A 13,383-nucleotide genomic window follows, 5' to 3' on the forward strand; every position below is an offset into this window, starting at 1 on the left:
CAGTGGTGCCCAGGATGAGAATCCCTGATCTACACATTGCTGATGCCCATGTCTTACTGAATCTTAAAGGTTTCCCTTAGGGCCTCCCAGCATTGGAATCAAAGCCCTGAAGTGTGGAAGGCCTGCAGGTGGGCATGTGAGAAGGCCACACCTCGATCTGGCCCATGGATAAAGATCACTGAGGCAGACCTGGTTTCCAATTCTGAACCTGCCACAGGTCCACGGCAAGACCACAAGCAAGTTATTCGGTGTTCCTATGGCGCTCAGGGTACCCGTGCTGCAGGACTGTGGAGCCAACAAGTGACATGTGAGCAAGGGCTCGAGAGAGTCTTGTAGCAACAGTCACATCCTCTCTCTCTGAGGCCTCGACAACTTGGAGAGTCGGCCCCATTGTGAGAATACCTCGCCGCGCCCTTCTATTCACCAGGTACCGTGTTAAGCAGTTCCGATGCATCATCTCATATCATCCTTATATGATGACTCCCTGTATGACTCCCTATAATTTATGAAGCCACCAGACATGTGTGACTAGCTAAATTTAATTAAAATTAAATTAAAACCAGCTCCCCAATCACAGTAGCCACATTTCAAGTGCTTAATAGCCACACGTGGTCTATGGCTACCATACTGAATAATGCAGACATACCACATTTCCATCACTGCAGAAAGTTCTATTGGGCAGCACTGCTCTAGCAAGTAGGTAATATTATTATCCCCCCTACAAATTAAAGTTCACAGAGGGCAAACAGTCTGCCCAAAGTCACACCCAGTAAGTGCTCATTTAGGGCTCAGACCCACATGTGCCTGACTCTGAAGCCTATCTCTCAGCCATCAGGACATCTGCCTCAGCCTCCCAGCTCGGCAACTAACTTCTCAGGATCCCCCTGCAAGAACCAGCTGACTTCTGAGGGAGAGACTCTGAATCCAGGCACAAAGGTGACAGGAAAACTGGCTTATCAAGTATCCTCCCCACCCACCACCCAGTAGGCCTGGAAAATGCTCAATGGGTATTCAGCACCTGGGGTGTTTAAGAAAAGGTTCTGAGCAAATGGACAGCGAGGAAGAGCTGGGCAGACAGCAGACGTCCCTCGAGAAATCCCTTGTGATGCGCAAGAAATCTCAAAACAGCTAAGAGAAACCTCCCCCCCCAGCTCCTGCAGGCAGGTGCCATGGAGGATGATGCCAGGCCAACAGTGGGAGGACCCTGGCAGGACAAGGGCAGCCCTTTAGGGCTCCAAACCACATTGCTTCTCCTTATTTCAAGTCAGGCTTCATGGAGATCCCCTGTTTCTCTGGTATGAAGTACAAGGTCCCAAGAATCCAAGGGTAGGGGATGGGGCCGTGCCGCCAATCTCAATTGCTCCAGTCCCTCCCTGGGACCGCTACTCTGAGGCCAAGCAAAATAGGAACTGGACTGCAGCTTTCCCCCTGGAGAGGGAGATCAGGGGCAGGGGCCCCCTTCTAGGAAAAGGAGCAAGTAAGGGTTTGAAGGACAAGCTAAAGAGCACCTATTGATTTGCCAATCAGTCTTGACTGGCTTACTGCTCAGAAACTTGAGAAGGCCTGTGTCCTTCCCAAAAAGTTTGTATTGCTGTTAGGGTCAGGGAGAACCCTAAACTGGAACATCACCCTCCTCCTTGAGTCCCCTCCCACAAAATACATCCAGTACAGGCGCCATGCAGGGCTCAAGGGCCTCCCAGCCTCCTCATTCACAGGCCTCTCCTCCCCCCACCCCAATTAGAGACACAGCCCTCTAGTGCCCTGCATGTATGCAAGTCACCTTCAACCCCAGGCCTTCAACCCCACGCATGCTCTGATGCTTTTATCCTGGTGTCTGTTTCTCCTGGACTCAAATGCATTATTTTAGCTACTTAAGATGAATATGTCTAATCTGCTTTGTAATCAAGTGCCAAAGAAACACCAAGGGGCTATATTATCATAATCTGTGATATTTGGAAGATCAAATTTTTCAAACGCTTCGCCCTCAATAACGGCCTTCCCCTGGGATTATTTGGTGATAGCAGCAGCTGCTCAGAAACCGGTCCCCATCCGTGACACTCATGCAGTGGGAGGGTGGAAGGGGCCGCCTAGGACATGCTGACCGAGCCCACCTGTGATCCTATCCTTTGCCAAGAGAGAAAAAGGTGACATGGACTCCAGACCCTAACAGGGTTTCCCTGGCCTCTCGGGCCCCACCCCTGGGAACTTGGTTCTCTCTTCACCCTTCACAGGGTACAACTGGCAAAGGAAACCTCTCCCCAAAGGGGTGCATCTCCAAAGCAGTGGTGACATGTGGCTGGGGTGAAGAGGAGGGAGGTATTTATCATCTGGTAAAATCCTCAGGGTTGACTACATAACACCCCCGCGGTTAAGCCCCTAAACCTGGCATGAACCTCCATTTAAGAATAGATGCCCCCACCCTATTGGCTTCTGGGTGGGCCTCCGAGCCTGTGAGCTCTGCAGAAGGAACGGCCTCCTGGAATCTGACTGGGAAGGGGCTTCACTCTCCAACACACTGATCCTCCCCCCCAGCCCCCCATAAAGGTGGCCCCTGCCTAAACATTCACAGCGACAGCTCAGTAGCCCGCTGACAGTGCAACATCCTTGGCAAACAAAAGGATTCAAAATCAATGCTGATGAGAACTGAGACTCCCCCATTACCTCCTTGAGAAACGCAAGGTCCTCAGGAGCCTCGGAGGGCAGAGCCGGCCCTCGGTCTGCTGTCTAGTGGGCAGTACTGCAAAGCGACAGCCCTCCAAACATCGCGCCTGTGGAGGCAGGACCTTCCTCCTTCCTTAAGTTTCTCCTTAGCCCCAACTCGAAGGGAACATTTACCTTTAAATACATTTTTTTAAAAAATTTATTTTGAAAAGAAAGAAAAGAAAAAGGAAAGAGAAGAAAGGAAAAAAAGAGAAAGGAAGAAAGCATCTTGGATGTGAGTCTCCCGAGAGCATTTGTTGAAAACAAGATATTGTCCCTTTAAGCATATAAAAACAAGGCCCTTGAGCACGCAGTTCTCACTCTGGTACACAATTATGGGTGCTTTCAGCTGTCTAGCACTACTTCAAGTGCTCTCTTAAACCAGACTGTCAATGGCATGTTGAAAGCTATTTTGCTGGCTGCTATCATTAATAGCAAAGTGGAGAGCTGGGCTGATGAGAATTAAATATGGGGGAGGGGCGGGTCATAACCAGTCATTACAGAATTACCAATATGAGAAAGGAGACGACGCCACTTTGGGGAATAAAGTTCAAATCAACGTATTACGGTGGGGAAGCGAGCAGGGAAGGCCACAGCTGGCTCAGAGCCTCCCCGCCCCCACCCGGCAGCAGATGGACCCAGGCCAGCCCTGGAGAGCCATATGGGGACAGAGGGAGCCACAGAGCTGGGAGTGGAGAATGTGAGGGCAGACAGGCCCTGGAGATCACGCTGCTGCAAAGTGTCACCACCTCGCCTCACTTCCCAAGTGCAGTCCCCACCCCTCATCATTCCGGAGGCTGTGGCTTCCAGATCCTATCTCACTGCCTTTCCAAGAGCTGTTGCCACCTTGGAGGCGCCTCCCCCGCTGGCTTCTGCCTGAGCAGCCCCCACCCTCCCGGCTCCAGGCATGGCCCTTTAGTGGAGGCTCCTCTGCCCTGCCCCCAGGCTCCCTCTCCCAGGAAGAATCCGCTGTTCCGTCCTGGGTGCTCCTCTTGTGACACTTGGGCCACATTAGCACTTACCTCAGTGCATTGCAATTACTTATTCAGACGCCTGACTGGGGTGGTGGGGGGATGGTGTCTTTAGTCTATGTAACCAACCCCAGCCAACACCCTTCGCATCCCAGGCCCCTAATAACCATTTTGCGAATGAATCCAGCCTCCTCATTTTACTGATGAAGAAACTGGAGCCACAGGAGGAAGGCTGCAGAGCCAGCAGCCGGCCCACAGTGGCAACCCCTGCTTCCTACTCAGGGCTCAGGGAATCCCAATTCCACCCTCAAACAGCCTCAACAATTTTGAGTAAAAAAACCAACGTGTTTACTGAGTACCTATTACACACTAAGTGCTACGGAGACCGCAGCAAAGGGGCTTTTGACCTCAGCAGAGGGGCTTCCTTCGTAGATACCAAAATGAGACAATGAGGTGTGGAAAAGACACTGTGAGGGCCAGATCATAGGGCAAACCCTGCTGAGACTAGGCCTTGGTCACCTTTTTGTCCCTGGTGTCCCAGTATTATGTACAAACAGTAACATAGAAAAACATTCTCCTATGCAGAAAGCAAAAGGAAATTCATTCCTTGACTGACTCACTCCTTCAACAAAATGGAAACAAAGCGCCTTGACATAAACTAGACCCTTCCTACACCAGTGGGAGGGAGGAGTCCAAAGAGACTTGGAAAAGCTCTGTGCCCTCCTGGGCTCCTGGTCCAAGAGAGCTCATGAAATGAGTCTTGAATGAGGAGCCAGGATCCCGTCCAGGCTCAGTTTCCTTGATCTGTAAAGTCAGGACAGGGACCACTTGCCCATCTCCCAGGGTCACTTTGATAGTCAAATGCACATAAGGAAAAGACTTAGAGAAGCACAGAAACCCCTACTCTGTACAACTCCACTGGCAACTAGAATAAAGGGTTCCAAAGAAGCCTGGGGTAGGTGGCAGTCTTGAGTGGTGGGGCAGCCCCCGCTGGGTAGATGGGGCAGGGTGAAGGGAGCTTGTGCTCAGCACTCCCCAAAGCTGAGCACCACAGATAACTCCCGTGATCGGAGTTGTTTCCAGGCAAGAGTGAAAAGGCAGGAAAATCCACATGGAAACCAGGGCATAGTGGGGTTCTCGGATATCAGCACTCTGGCAAAAATAAATGAATTTCACAGCTCCACCCAGATGCCACACAAACAGGCACTGCCCTGTCTAAGGACCTGTGTTCCCTTCTATTTTGAGACTGGTCCCACCTTCTCCCTACCTGGTGGCTCCCTCTGTCCACCAGCACGTTCACTGTGGTCACACAACTTCAAGCTGCTGTGCCTCCAGATCTTCAGCCAAGCCCCTTGTTACTTAGGTGAGAAGACCCAGAGAGGGGAGGGGAGTGACAAATGGGGACTTTCCACCTCCCCCTTTGGCCCTGTGTTTATGGACACCCCTGTGGCTCCAGTAAAAAGTTCACAGGTTTTACCACCTTTACTTTGTGAGGATTACTGGTTATGCATTCTGTGCTATTGTTACACACATCAAATCATTAGTTGCGCAAACAGCTGGTAATTCAGAATAGGACCTGGCACAAAGAGGATTCGGCTGATATGGTTATACAACCCGAGATGGGGTACTTTGGACTTTGGTGGAGCCAGGTTCATAGTCTTAGCCTCTCTGGATAATAATGCAGGAAGAAGCAACAGTAATTAAAGACACAGAGTGCTATTAAACGAGAACTCTTCATTTCTTGAGTCTTGTAAAAAAAAAAAGAGAGAGAGCTGGGGTTGGGAGGGAAGCCTGCAGTAGCAGCTTTACCACTAATGCGGGACTCAATGACTCTGGATACATGAGCTTCCTTTCCCTTTTCTGGGCCTCAGTTTCCTCATCTGTAACTTGAAAGGGTTGCATGAGAAACCAAAGGGCTCTTTTACCTCCAGAAAGCAAAAGGAAATGTACAGGAAGGGCTGTCTGGTTGACAGAAAAAGGTGGCACGACATTGCCCCCAAATCAAAATGCCTCAAGTCCACTTTCAAAACATCAGCGCTCACCAGCAGAGGGTGAAAGGTCGCCTGACCCGGCTCCCACAGCAGTAGTGCCTCGAATGCAGCGCACAGTTGCTCTGGAGCCCTTGTTTCTCAGCTGGCTTTGTTATTTGTGGCTGACATTGGAAAGCCTCCGCAGGAACAAGATGCCAACCGATGAGGTGGTCAGCCGTCAGCGCCTCGCTGAATCACCCTTGACATTCTGCCTGGAAGCAGGGGCTTGGAGGAGGTGGGTGACCTCTTGAGGTCGTGGGCCAGGCCTGTGCTTCTGTAATCTTTGCTTTGCCATAATTAGGGAGGGAGGCAGAAGAGTAGGAGGAGAAACCATTTATTACTTCTCTGGGATTTGACAGCTTGGAAAAAGAGAGGGAGACAGAGAAACGGCCAGGGAAGAAGCCAACCACAGTGAGTTTAACCTCTCAGTAAAATAAAAATGGGCTGATGCACCTCATCAGCTGCCCTCTGTCAATACCCGGGCCCATCTGGCAGAACTTGAGGTTCCCAGCTAATTGGCATTTCCCATAGAGCCAGCAAAGAAGAGTTTTTAAAAAAAAATATGTGGTGATGGTAGGGTGTGTGTGTGCACGTGTGTGTGTGTGTGAGAGAGAGAGAGAGAGAGAGAGAGAGAGAGAGAGAGAGAGAGAGAGAGAGAGAGAGAGAGAGAGAAACTGGCTGAGGACTGCCACACTTCCCAAGGTGCCAGCTCTGTAGATCATCTATTATATAAAAGTACAGACAGTCCCCACCCCCACCCCTGAGCTTAAAGATGAAGAATCCAGCCTGTTTGTTCCAGGCAGATGTAATCACACGAACAGTCAAGTCTAGAGGGCAGGACACTGCATGAATAATTCAAGCACTCCAGTCACTTGATTGTGTGTGCAGATAAAACACCAGTCAACCGCTAAACAGGTCAGCTGATAAACTTGTTTGCTCAGGCCTAACCACCATCGCCAAATGCACCCAAGACCCACACTACAATTAGTGGCAGGGCTTTCTTCTACAGAACCCTCTCAAACCCAGGGAGTGGCCGGCCCCATTAGGTCAGGGTGGCGTTCTCAGGCAGGGTTTCTTCACCTCCTTGCCTCTTTGTTCCTCCACAGACACAGGGTGATTTCACCCAGCTCAGAGGCCGCCTAAAGCCTAAAAAGGCAGGGCTCCCAGAGCACACACTTTCATGCCAGGAACTAAGGCTGGAAGGAAAAGGTGAGTGGCGAGCAGGGGAAAGTGACCAACTGCGGAATCCGAAACCCCGAATTTGAGCCCCAGCTCTGCCCTCCTGGCTTCCCTGAAGCCTCAGTTTCCTCACCTATAAAAGGGGGGCAAAGAATCCCTCTATCTGCCACTGGCAGCTGAGAGGGTTACACAAAACAACACAGCCAAACCTCAGGCATTCTCCCCGTAAGAACCCTGTTTGGGGAATGGCCAGAAATCTCAGATGCACACAGCTGCTCTTTAGACAAACCCCACCACCAAAAGCATTTAGATGTTTAATTCTTCCTGCTTTCAGAGTGTCCTCAGGACTCAGGGAGCATTACTGTTGCTAGCCAAGGTGGATTCTTTGTGCCAAAGAACCATCCACTCACAGACATGGGAACACCACCCATGCAGACCTCAACATCCAACAAGATATTACGCCTTAATCACAAAGCTCTTAGAATAACTGTTGCTATAAATTTTAAACCTGGGTGCAATTACCCTCTTTAAACACACCCAAGATACTGAGCACTGAGAAAAAAGGAGAAAGAAAAGGAGAGAAGGTGGAGAAAGGGAGGAAGTAGCACCTTGCACAACACTTCAAGGTCCCTGAAACACCTGGGACCCCAATTCCACTTCACACATTCTTGCTGGACAAGTCAGACCTGGTCAGTTCTGCCTAGAGTCCGCCGAACCTGTCTCTAGTCTATCCTCCCAGGGAGAAATATTTTTACATATAAAGCCATGTCTGTTTATTATTTTTGTGCGTCAAGAAGTAAAAACACGGTAGCCTTCATGTGCCTTCCTAAGGAACTAATCCCTCAGGAAGCCACAGCCAGCTTCCCTTGCTCAATAAACTCCAGCCTTTTCTGACTGGGAACACTAGGACTCCCTCCAGGCGGGGAAAGGAAACTACAGGTTCCAAAGGCTCTATAGGAAGCCACTGGAGCAGGCAGGAATCCACATGCTTTCCAGGGGTCACCTGCCCTTCTCACCTGCTCTAGGCCCTGCCCTCTTAAAGAGCAAAATTTAAACCTTGTAAACGACTGTTAATTTAGAGCAGAAAATCCATTCAAGTCACGGACACCAAAGGCTAGAATGAGTCAACAGCCTTCTGAGATTTCAAGAACACCAATTGTTAAAAAGAACAACCGGCCTGCGCCTTTTATACGTGCCAAGTCAACTCTAATCTTTGGCCAAGCCAAATTATAGGCAGCCTTTCCTCGGAACACAAATACACAAACAGGCCTCTCCCACAGCCCAGCCTAGCACTGGACTAGTTACTGATATGCACTGAGATAAAGGGTGTTTGTATTTGCTCGGTTTGAGGTATACTGTTATTAGAAGGGTGACAATATGAGGTAGTTTACATAGCCATCAAACAACACCACACTGGCTAAACTGGTTTGACTTCAGGATTTCAAAGCTGAGCTCAAGCCCCAGCCATCTCAAAGCCCTGGCTCAGCTGCCCCTGGGCAAGTTACTTCACCCCCTAGCTTCAGCTTCCTTCCCTGTAAAATGGGAACACAGCGGCCTGCAAATCCAGACAGAGAAGAGAAAGCTGCCTGGGCAATGCAAGGCATTAGAGTTGTATTTCATTCTGGCTTTACGTTTTTAAGCAGTTAGTGGCTTCATTCCCTTAAATTTCTACAGCTCAGCCTGGCTTTTAAGGCTCTTGCAGTTTAATCTTATCAAGGCAGAACATCACATTTTTGCAGGAAAAAAAAAAAAAGAGAGAGAAAAAAGAAAGAAAAGAAATCCTCCTGCATTTCCTCTTGAGAATTTTACATTAAAACAGATAAAAGCAACCAGCCAACTCTGGGCTTTCAGGAGTTTGTAAAGCAGATCCTGGAGGTTCCAACTTTCCCTTTGGTCCTTTATCCTCCACCAAGATCCAAGCCCAGGACTAATTTCACAAGTTCCAATGCTAAAAGCTCAACTTGTCCAAGAACTCAGCAAAGCCTCAGACCTTGCATTTCAAGGACTGGATCCATTCACTCTTCAGGGAGAAGGGGAAGGAACAGAAGAACCAGGCTCATTTTCAACAAGAGGGAACATAAGAAGTCCACGTATGTAAGTTTTGAAAAAACGAAATCTATTTTAAAGAGAAAAGCACTTACCTGCTTGTGCATTTCAATGTTCAAGCCATAGGACATCTCATAGTACTAAAAGGAAAAAGAATTGCCATGAACAACACAGGAATCTGTTCATTTTTCAAAACCCAATTTTTATTGGCAAGGCTCTGGCCAAATCATACTGTTATGGTACATTAGCTGAAGAATTTTAAATCAAACCCCAAAGCCAGCTTATAGAGAGGTTTAAGAGCTGACAAGGGTGAGTGTCCCTCTCGTCTCAACAGAACATTACATGTGGGTAGTAAGAGGAGCTGGGCCCTCCCCCCACAAGCACTGCATGTGCCGCATATCCTGTTTATACAAGGTTCGTGCTCAACAGGGAATCGTGTGTACACTGGGACCCTCTCGTCCTCTGAGAGTTATTTAGCACTGTCGAAGCCCTCTTCTGTGGAAAGCAGTGCAGACAGCAGGGCTCAAGTGCCTCCATGTCCTCTCACAAACGGAAGGTTTAAACTTGCTGGAACAGAGGCTGCCCGGCCGACATGATTCTCAGTAGGAAATCCCTGAGGAGAGGGGTGGAAGCAGAAGGCTTTAAAAGGCTCCTCCACGCCTCAGGAAGCCCTGGGGAAGGAGGGCTTCTGTCCCACTCTGGCTAGATCCCAGGGCTGCAAAGCAGAAAAGTTTCCAAACGCTCCAGGGAGGTCTCTAAGAAGATTTTTACCCGCCCCTGGTGCGGGCTGATCTAATCCTAGCTCACTAGCGAAGACAGGGCAACTGGCCCCTGGGAAACCTTCAAAACGCAAATTAAAGGCGCACAAAGGTAGCTCAGAAGTCCCCAGCCTGGAGTTCGGGTTTCTCTTTCTGCCTGTTCCCTCGCCCACCTCCTTCAAGGCTGGGGATGCTGGGGAAGGCGCAGGGGGCACAGTCAGACCACAACGGCTCCCAGGGCCGCCCTGCGACCGGCCACGGCGGGGACCGGCCACGGCGGGGACCGGCCACGGTGGGGCGGGCCCAGGCTCCCTCCCGGTCGGCGCCCTCCCGCCCGCCGCTCACCATCACATAATGGCGCTGCATCTCCGTCTTCTCGTTCGCCAGCTTGTCGTACTCCACTTTGAGGCTGCGAGGGCAGAAGGAGCAGGCTCAGGCCCGGCGCCTGCACGCCTCCCCCAGGCCCAACCCAAGGGCCTCTGAGAGCCACTTTTCCACTCCCGACACCCCCGGGGTGCCCGGCGTCCCGCAGCCGGGCGCAGGGGGACAGGGTCCGCCACAGGGAGGGTGTGAAACAACTCGAAACTTCCCGGGCCCAGCTGTGGCCGTGTCTCCGCCGCAGGCAGAGGGGCCCCGACGCTGGCTCTCGGCCCCCAGAACCCGGGGCGAACCGCCCTACTAGGGGCCCGCGGGCGGAGCTGGGAGCCGGCGGCCGCGGGCAGCAACGGGTTAAGGCGGCGCGCTCCGAAAGGGGAAACAAAAGGCGGAGGCCGGGCAGCCCCGCCGCCCGGGTCGGGAGCCCCCTCCGTCCCCGCGGGGGGTGGCCGGGGCGCGCCAGGGACGCCCCCTCCCTGCCAGCCCCGGGCGCCCCCGCCGGCCTTACCTGTGATATTGAGCTTGCAGGAACTGGAATTCGTCTTTGATCCTGTCACAAGACTCAGCCACCGTGAATTTAAATCCCGGCTGCCCGGGCTGATGGGGAGCCTGGAGCCCGCGAGGAGAGACAGGGAGGGCGGGGGCATCAGACGCTGCTCCGAGCTGCCCGGCCCTCCCCGCCGGCGCCCAACCAGCCGGGCCGCCCCCAGCCCAGAACCTTCGCGGCAAGTTTCTCGGCGCCCGGCTGGGCAGGTGGGGGGCGCCCCAGCCCTCCCCGTCGGCAGCGGGGCTCGGGCACTTGCGCACGGGCCCGGCCCCAAGTCAGGCGGGGCGGGCGGCCAGGCCGGCCGAGTTGGGAGACTTGGGCGAGGGGCGGGGGCCACAGCTCCCCCCGGGGCACAGGCAGCCCCCGTGCCGCTCGGGCGTAATTAACCTCCCTCTCCACGGCGCCCGCGTCCCCGTCCCCTTTGTGTGCGCGCACACACTCACACGCACGCACCATAAAGGTAGCAACAAGCAAAATGGAGGTGCCAGATAAACTGCCTCGTTTACCCTGCCGCGATAGAAGCCTAAATAAGCCGAGTTGCAATTACTCACCGGATGTCTGCCTTGCGGATACATGGCAGGGAGGGGTCGTGATTCCGAGAGCGTGGAAGCGCCGAGAGCCCGGGCCGAGGGGGCGCGGGGGAGGGGGGAGCCGAGCGCGAGCGGGGGGCGGCCGGGAAACCGAGAGCTCGCCCCCGGCCCCCCCAGCCCGCTCTCGCAGCGAAATCCCAGAGTCGGGCGCCCGCCCCAAGTGCAGACAAAGAGCCGCGGAGCGGGCGGCAAAGTCGTCGGCGGGCGCCGAGCCGGGCGGCGGGCGCGGGCTTTGTGCGCCTAGGGCTCGGCGGGCTGCGGCCGGTCGCCCTCCCCGGGCTGCGTGGACAGCGTCAGAGCCCGGGGCTGCGCGGACATCGTAGGCTCCCTGGCGGGCCCGGCGCGGAGTCCCGAGGCCGGGGCCCTCCGGTCACTCAGCGCGGTGCGCCGGGAGGGGGCCGCGCGGGGACAGCCCCCAGCATCCGGGGCGCGGGTCCGGGGCTAGAGACGGCTGGGCCGGGCTCGCGGCGAGAAGAGGAAGGAGGCAGGCAACGAGGTGGCGGCTGGGGCCGCAGGAGCGCCGGAGGGCGAGGGCGGGAGCCCAGCGCGGGCGCTCCGACGCCCCCCCTCGGAGGCCGGAGCCGCTGTTCGTCTGCTACCGCCGCCGCCGCAAGCCCTTCCCAGGGCCGGGAGGAACTCTGGGCTCAGTGCGTGCAAATCGGCCGCCCCGGCATCCTACTCCAGCGGGCACGGAGCCTCCGCAGAGGGTCCTCGCTGCTCCCAGCCGCGCGCCGCGTCCCCAGCGAGGAGTGCTCAGCGCCGCCGCCGCCGCCTCGGAGCCCGCGGGCCGGGGAGCGCCGGCGGGGGACGCGGCCAGACCCCGAGCTCTGCGGCTTCCTCCTCCCTCGGCCGGCTCTCCTCTCCGCGCCGCGACAAGCCCAGCGCGCACACCCGGCGCACACGCACACGCACGCACCGAGAAAGTGCCTCGGACCTGCGGATACCACACACAGACAGACGGGGGACGAGCACGAGGTCTGCACCGCCGCGAGAGCAGTTCCAAATAGGGACTGAAAAGTAACAAAATAATGTGGCAGCCTCGTCCGGCGCTGGCCAATGGGAGCGCGGGGCCCCACGTGGGGCCGCGGGTCGCGGCCTGCGACTGGGCGCCGCCGGGCACGACGTCACAATGCCCTCTTGTGTCTAAAACTATGCATGAAAAGTAGCAATCAGGCCCTACCCGCCGGTGACTTTCGCAGGGGAGTGAAAAACAGCGCTCCTCAGATCAGGAATTAACCGAAAGACATATAATAAATAGATATATATTATAGTCCTGGGCTGCGAGGGCTTTTTGTCCTCTCTTTTTTTTCCCACGATCTACTAGCAAATAATTGTTTGGCAGGAGGAGGAAAGAGAGAAGACAGAGGAATAACAACAAAAGGAAAAAGACAAGCTGTACCGTCCTCAAAACCTGTGGCTGGTCGCAACGTCTCGGACGCTCCGCGGCGGCGGGCGATTCCGCCCTCTAATCTCATTAGGTCTGCGGAGCAGCCCAATTATACACCATAAAACAAACAGAATCACTTTGTCACTTTAATGTTTTCACTTCAAGAGATTTAGGGCCGATAAAATGGTGGCTCCCAAAGTTGCCTCCGACCTTTCAGAATTTGCCGGGAACTGAGGCTGCCCCCTTTCCTTCAACCTCCTCCCGGCCCGCCGCCTCCCAGCTTCCCCCCTTTGTTCGCGCGCCCTTCTTTTCGGAAAGCCAAACGAACGGCCCCTTCGCGGCGCGGAGGCCGCCGGACAGGAGCCGAGGGAGTCGGCGTGGCGGCCGCGCCGAGTAAGGGCCCGCGGACGGCAGGCTCGGCCGGCGGCCGGTCCCGCTCGGGCGCCTTCCCGGCGGGGGCGGCGATGGCCTCCGCAGCCGCGCCGGCTCCTCAGCGCTCTCCCGGGCCGGGCCGGCGAGCAGGGGACGGGCCCGGCCGAGGCCCGGGGGCTCGAGTTCGGGCCCGGTGCGCTGCGCCGCGTGCGGCGGGGTCTCAGCGTTGGCGGAAGCCCGTGGAAGTGTCGGTCCCAGCCCGGACGCCCCGGGGTGCGCAGCCGCTCCCCGGCCCGCGCCTCCCGGACTCCCAGCGCGGCCGCACAGGCCACCGGGCTGCGGGGCCGCTTTGCCCGCCGACCACCAGCCTGGCTCTCCCGCGCTCGGGTGACGCCGGGGCAGACGGGCCAGGGGACGCGGGCCTCGGA

General features: G+C 55.1%; 1 protein-coding gene across 8 annotated transcripts in view; it reads right to left on the minus strand.

Moving 5' to 3' along the window:
• TLE3 (TLE family member 3, transcriptional corepressor) overlaps positions 1 to 12,214 on the minus strand; it is a 47,142-nt gene extending 34,928 nt beyond the window's left edge. For 7 of the 8 annotated variants that reach the window (XM_012768331.3, XM_012768326.3, XM_012768324.3 and 4 more), the window contains exons 1-4: positions 11,158 to 12,214; positions 10,568 to 10,668; positions 10,030 to 10,093; positions 9,022 to 9,066 (exon numbers count right to left, since the gene is read on the minus strand). In XM_012768331.3, the coding sequence (XP_012623785.1) occupies positions 9,022 to 9,066; positions 10,030 to 10,093; positions 10,568 to 10,668; positions 11,158 to 11,181 (234 nt within the window). In that variant the 5' untranslated portion in view covers positions 11,182 to 12,214. The remainder of the gene's footprint in view (positions 1 to 9,021; positions 9,067 to 10,029; positions 10,094 to 10,567; positions 10,669 to 11,157) is intronic. The other variant, XM_012768328.3, reaches the window with a different exon arrangement.
• Positions 12,215 to 13,383: the final 1,169 nt, after the last annotated feature.

This window comes from Microcebus murinus, chromosome 6 (genome assembly GCF_040939455.1).
Source record: "Microcebus murinus isolate Inina chromosome 6, M.murinus_Inina_mat1.0, whole genome shotgun sequence".
Lineage (NCBI taxonomy): Eukaryota > Metazoa > Chordata > Mammalia > Primates > Cheirogaleidae > Microcebus > Microcebus murinus.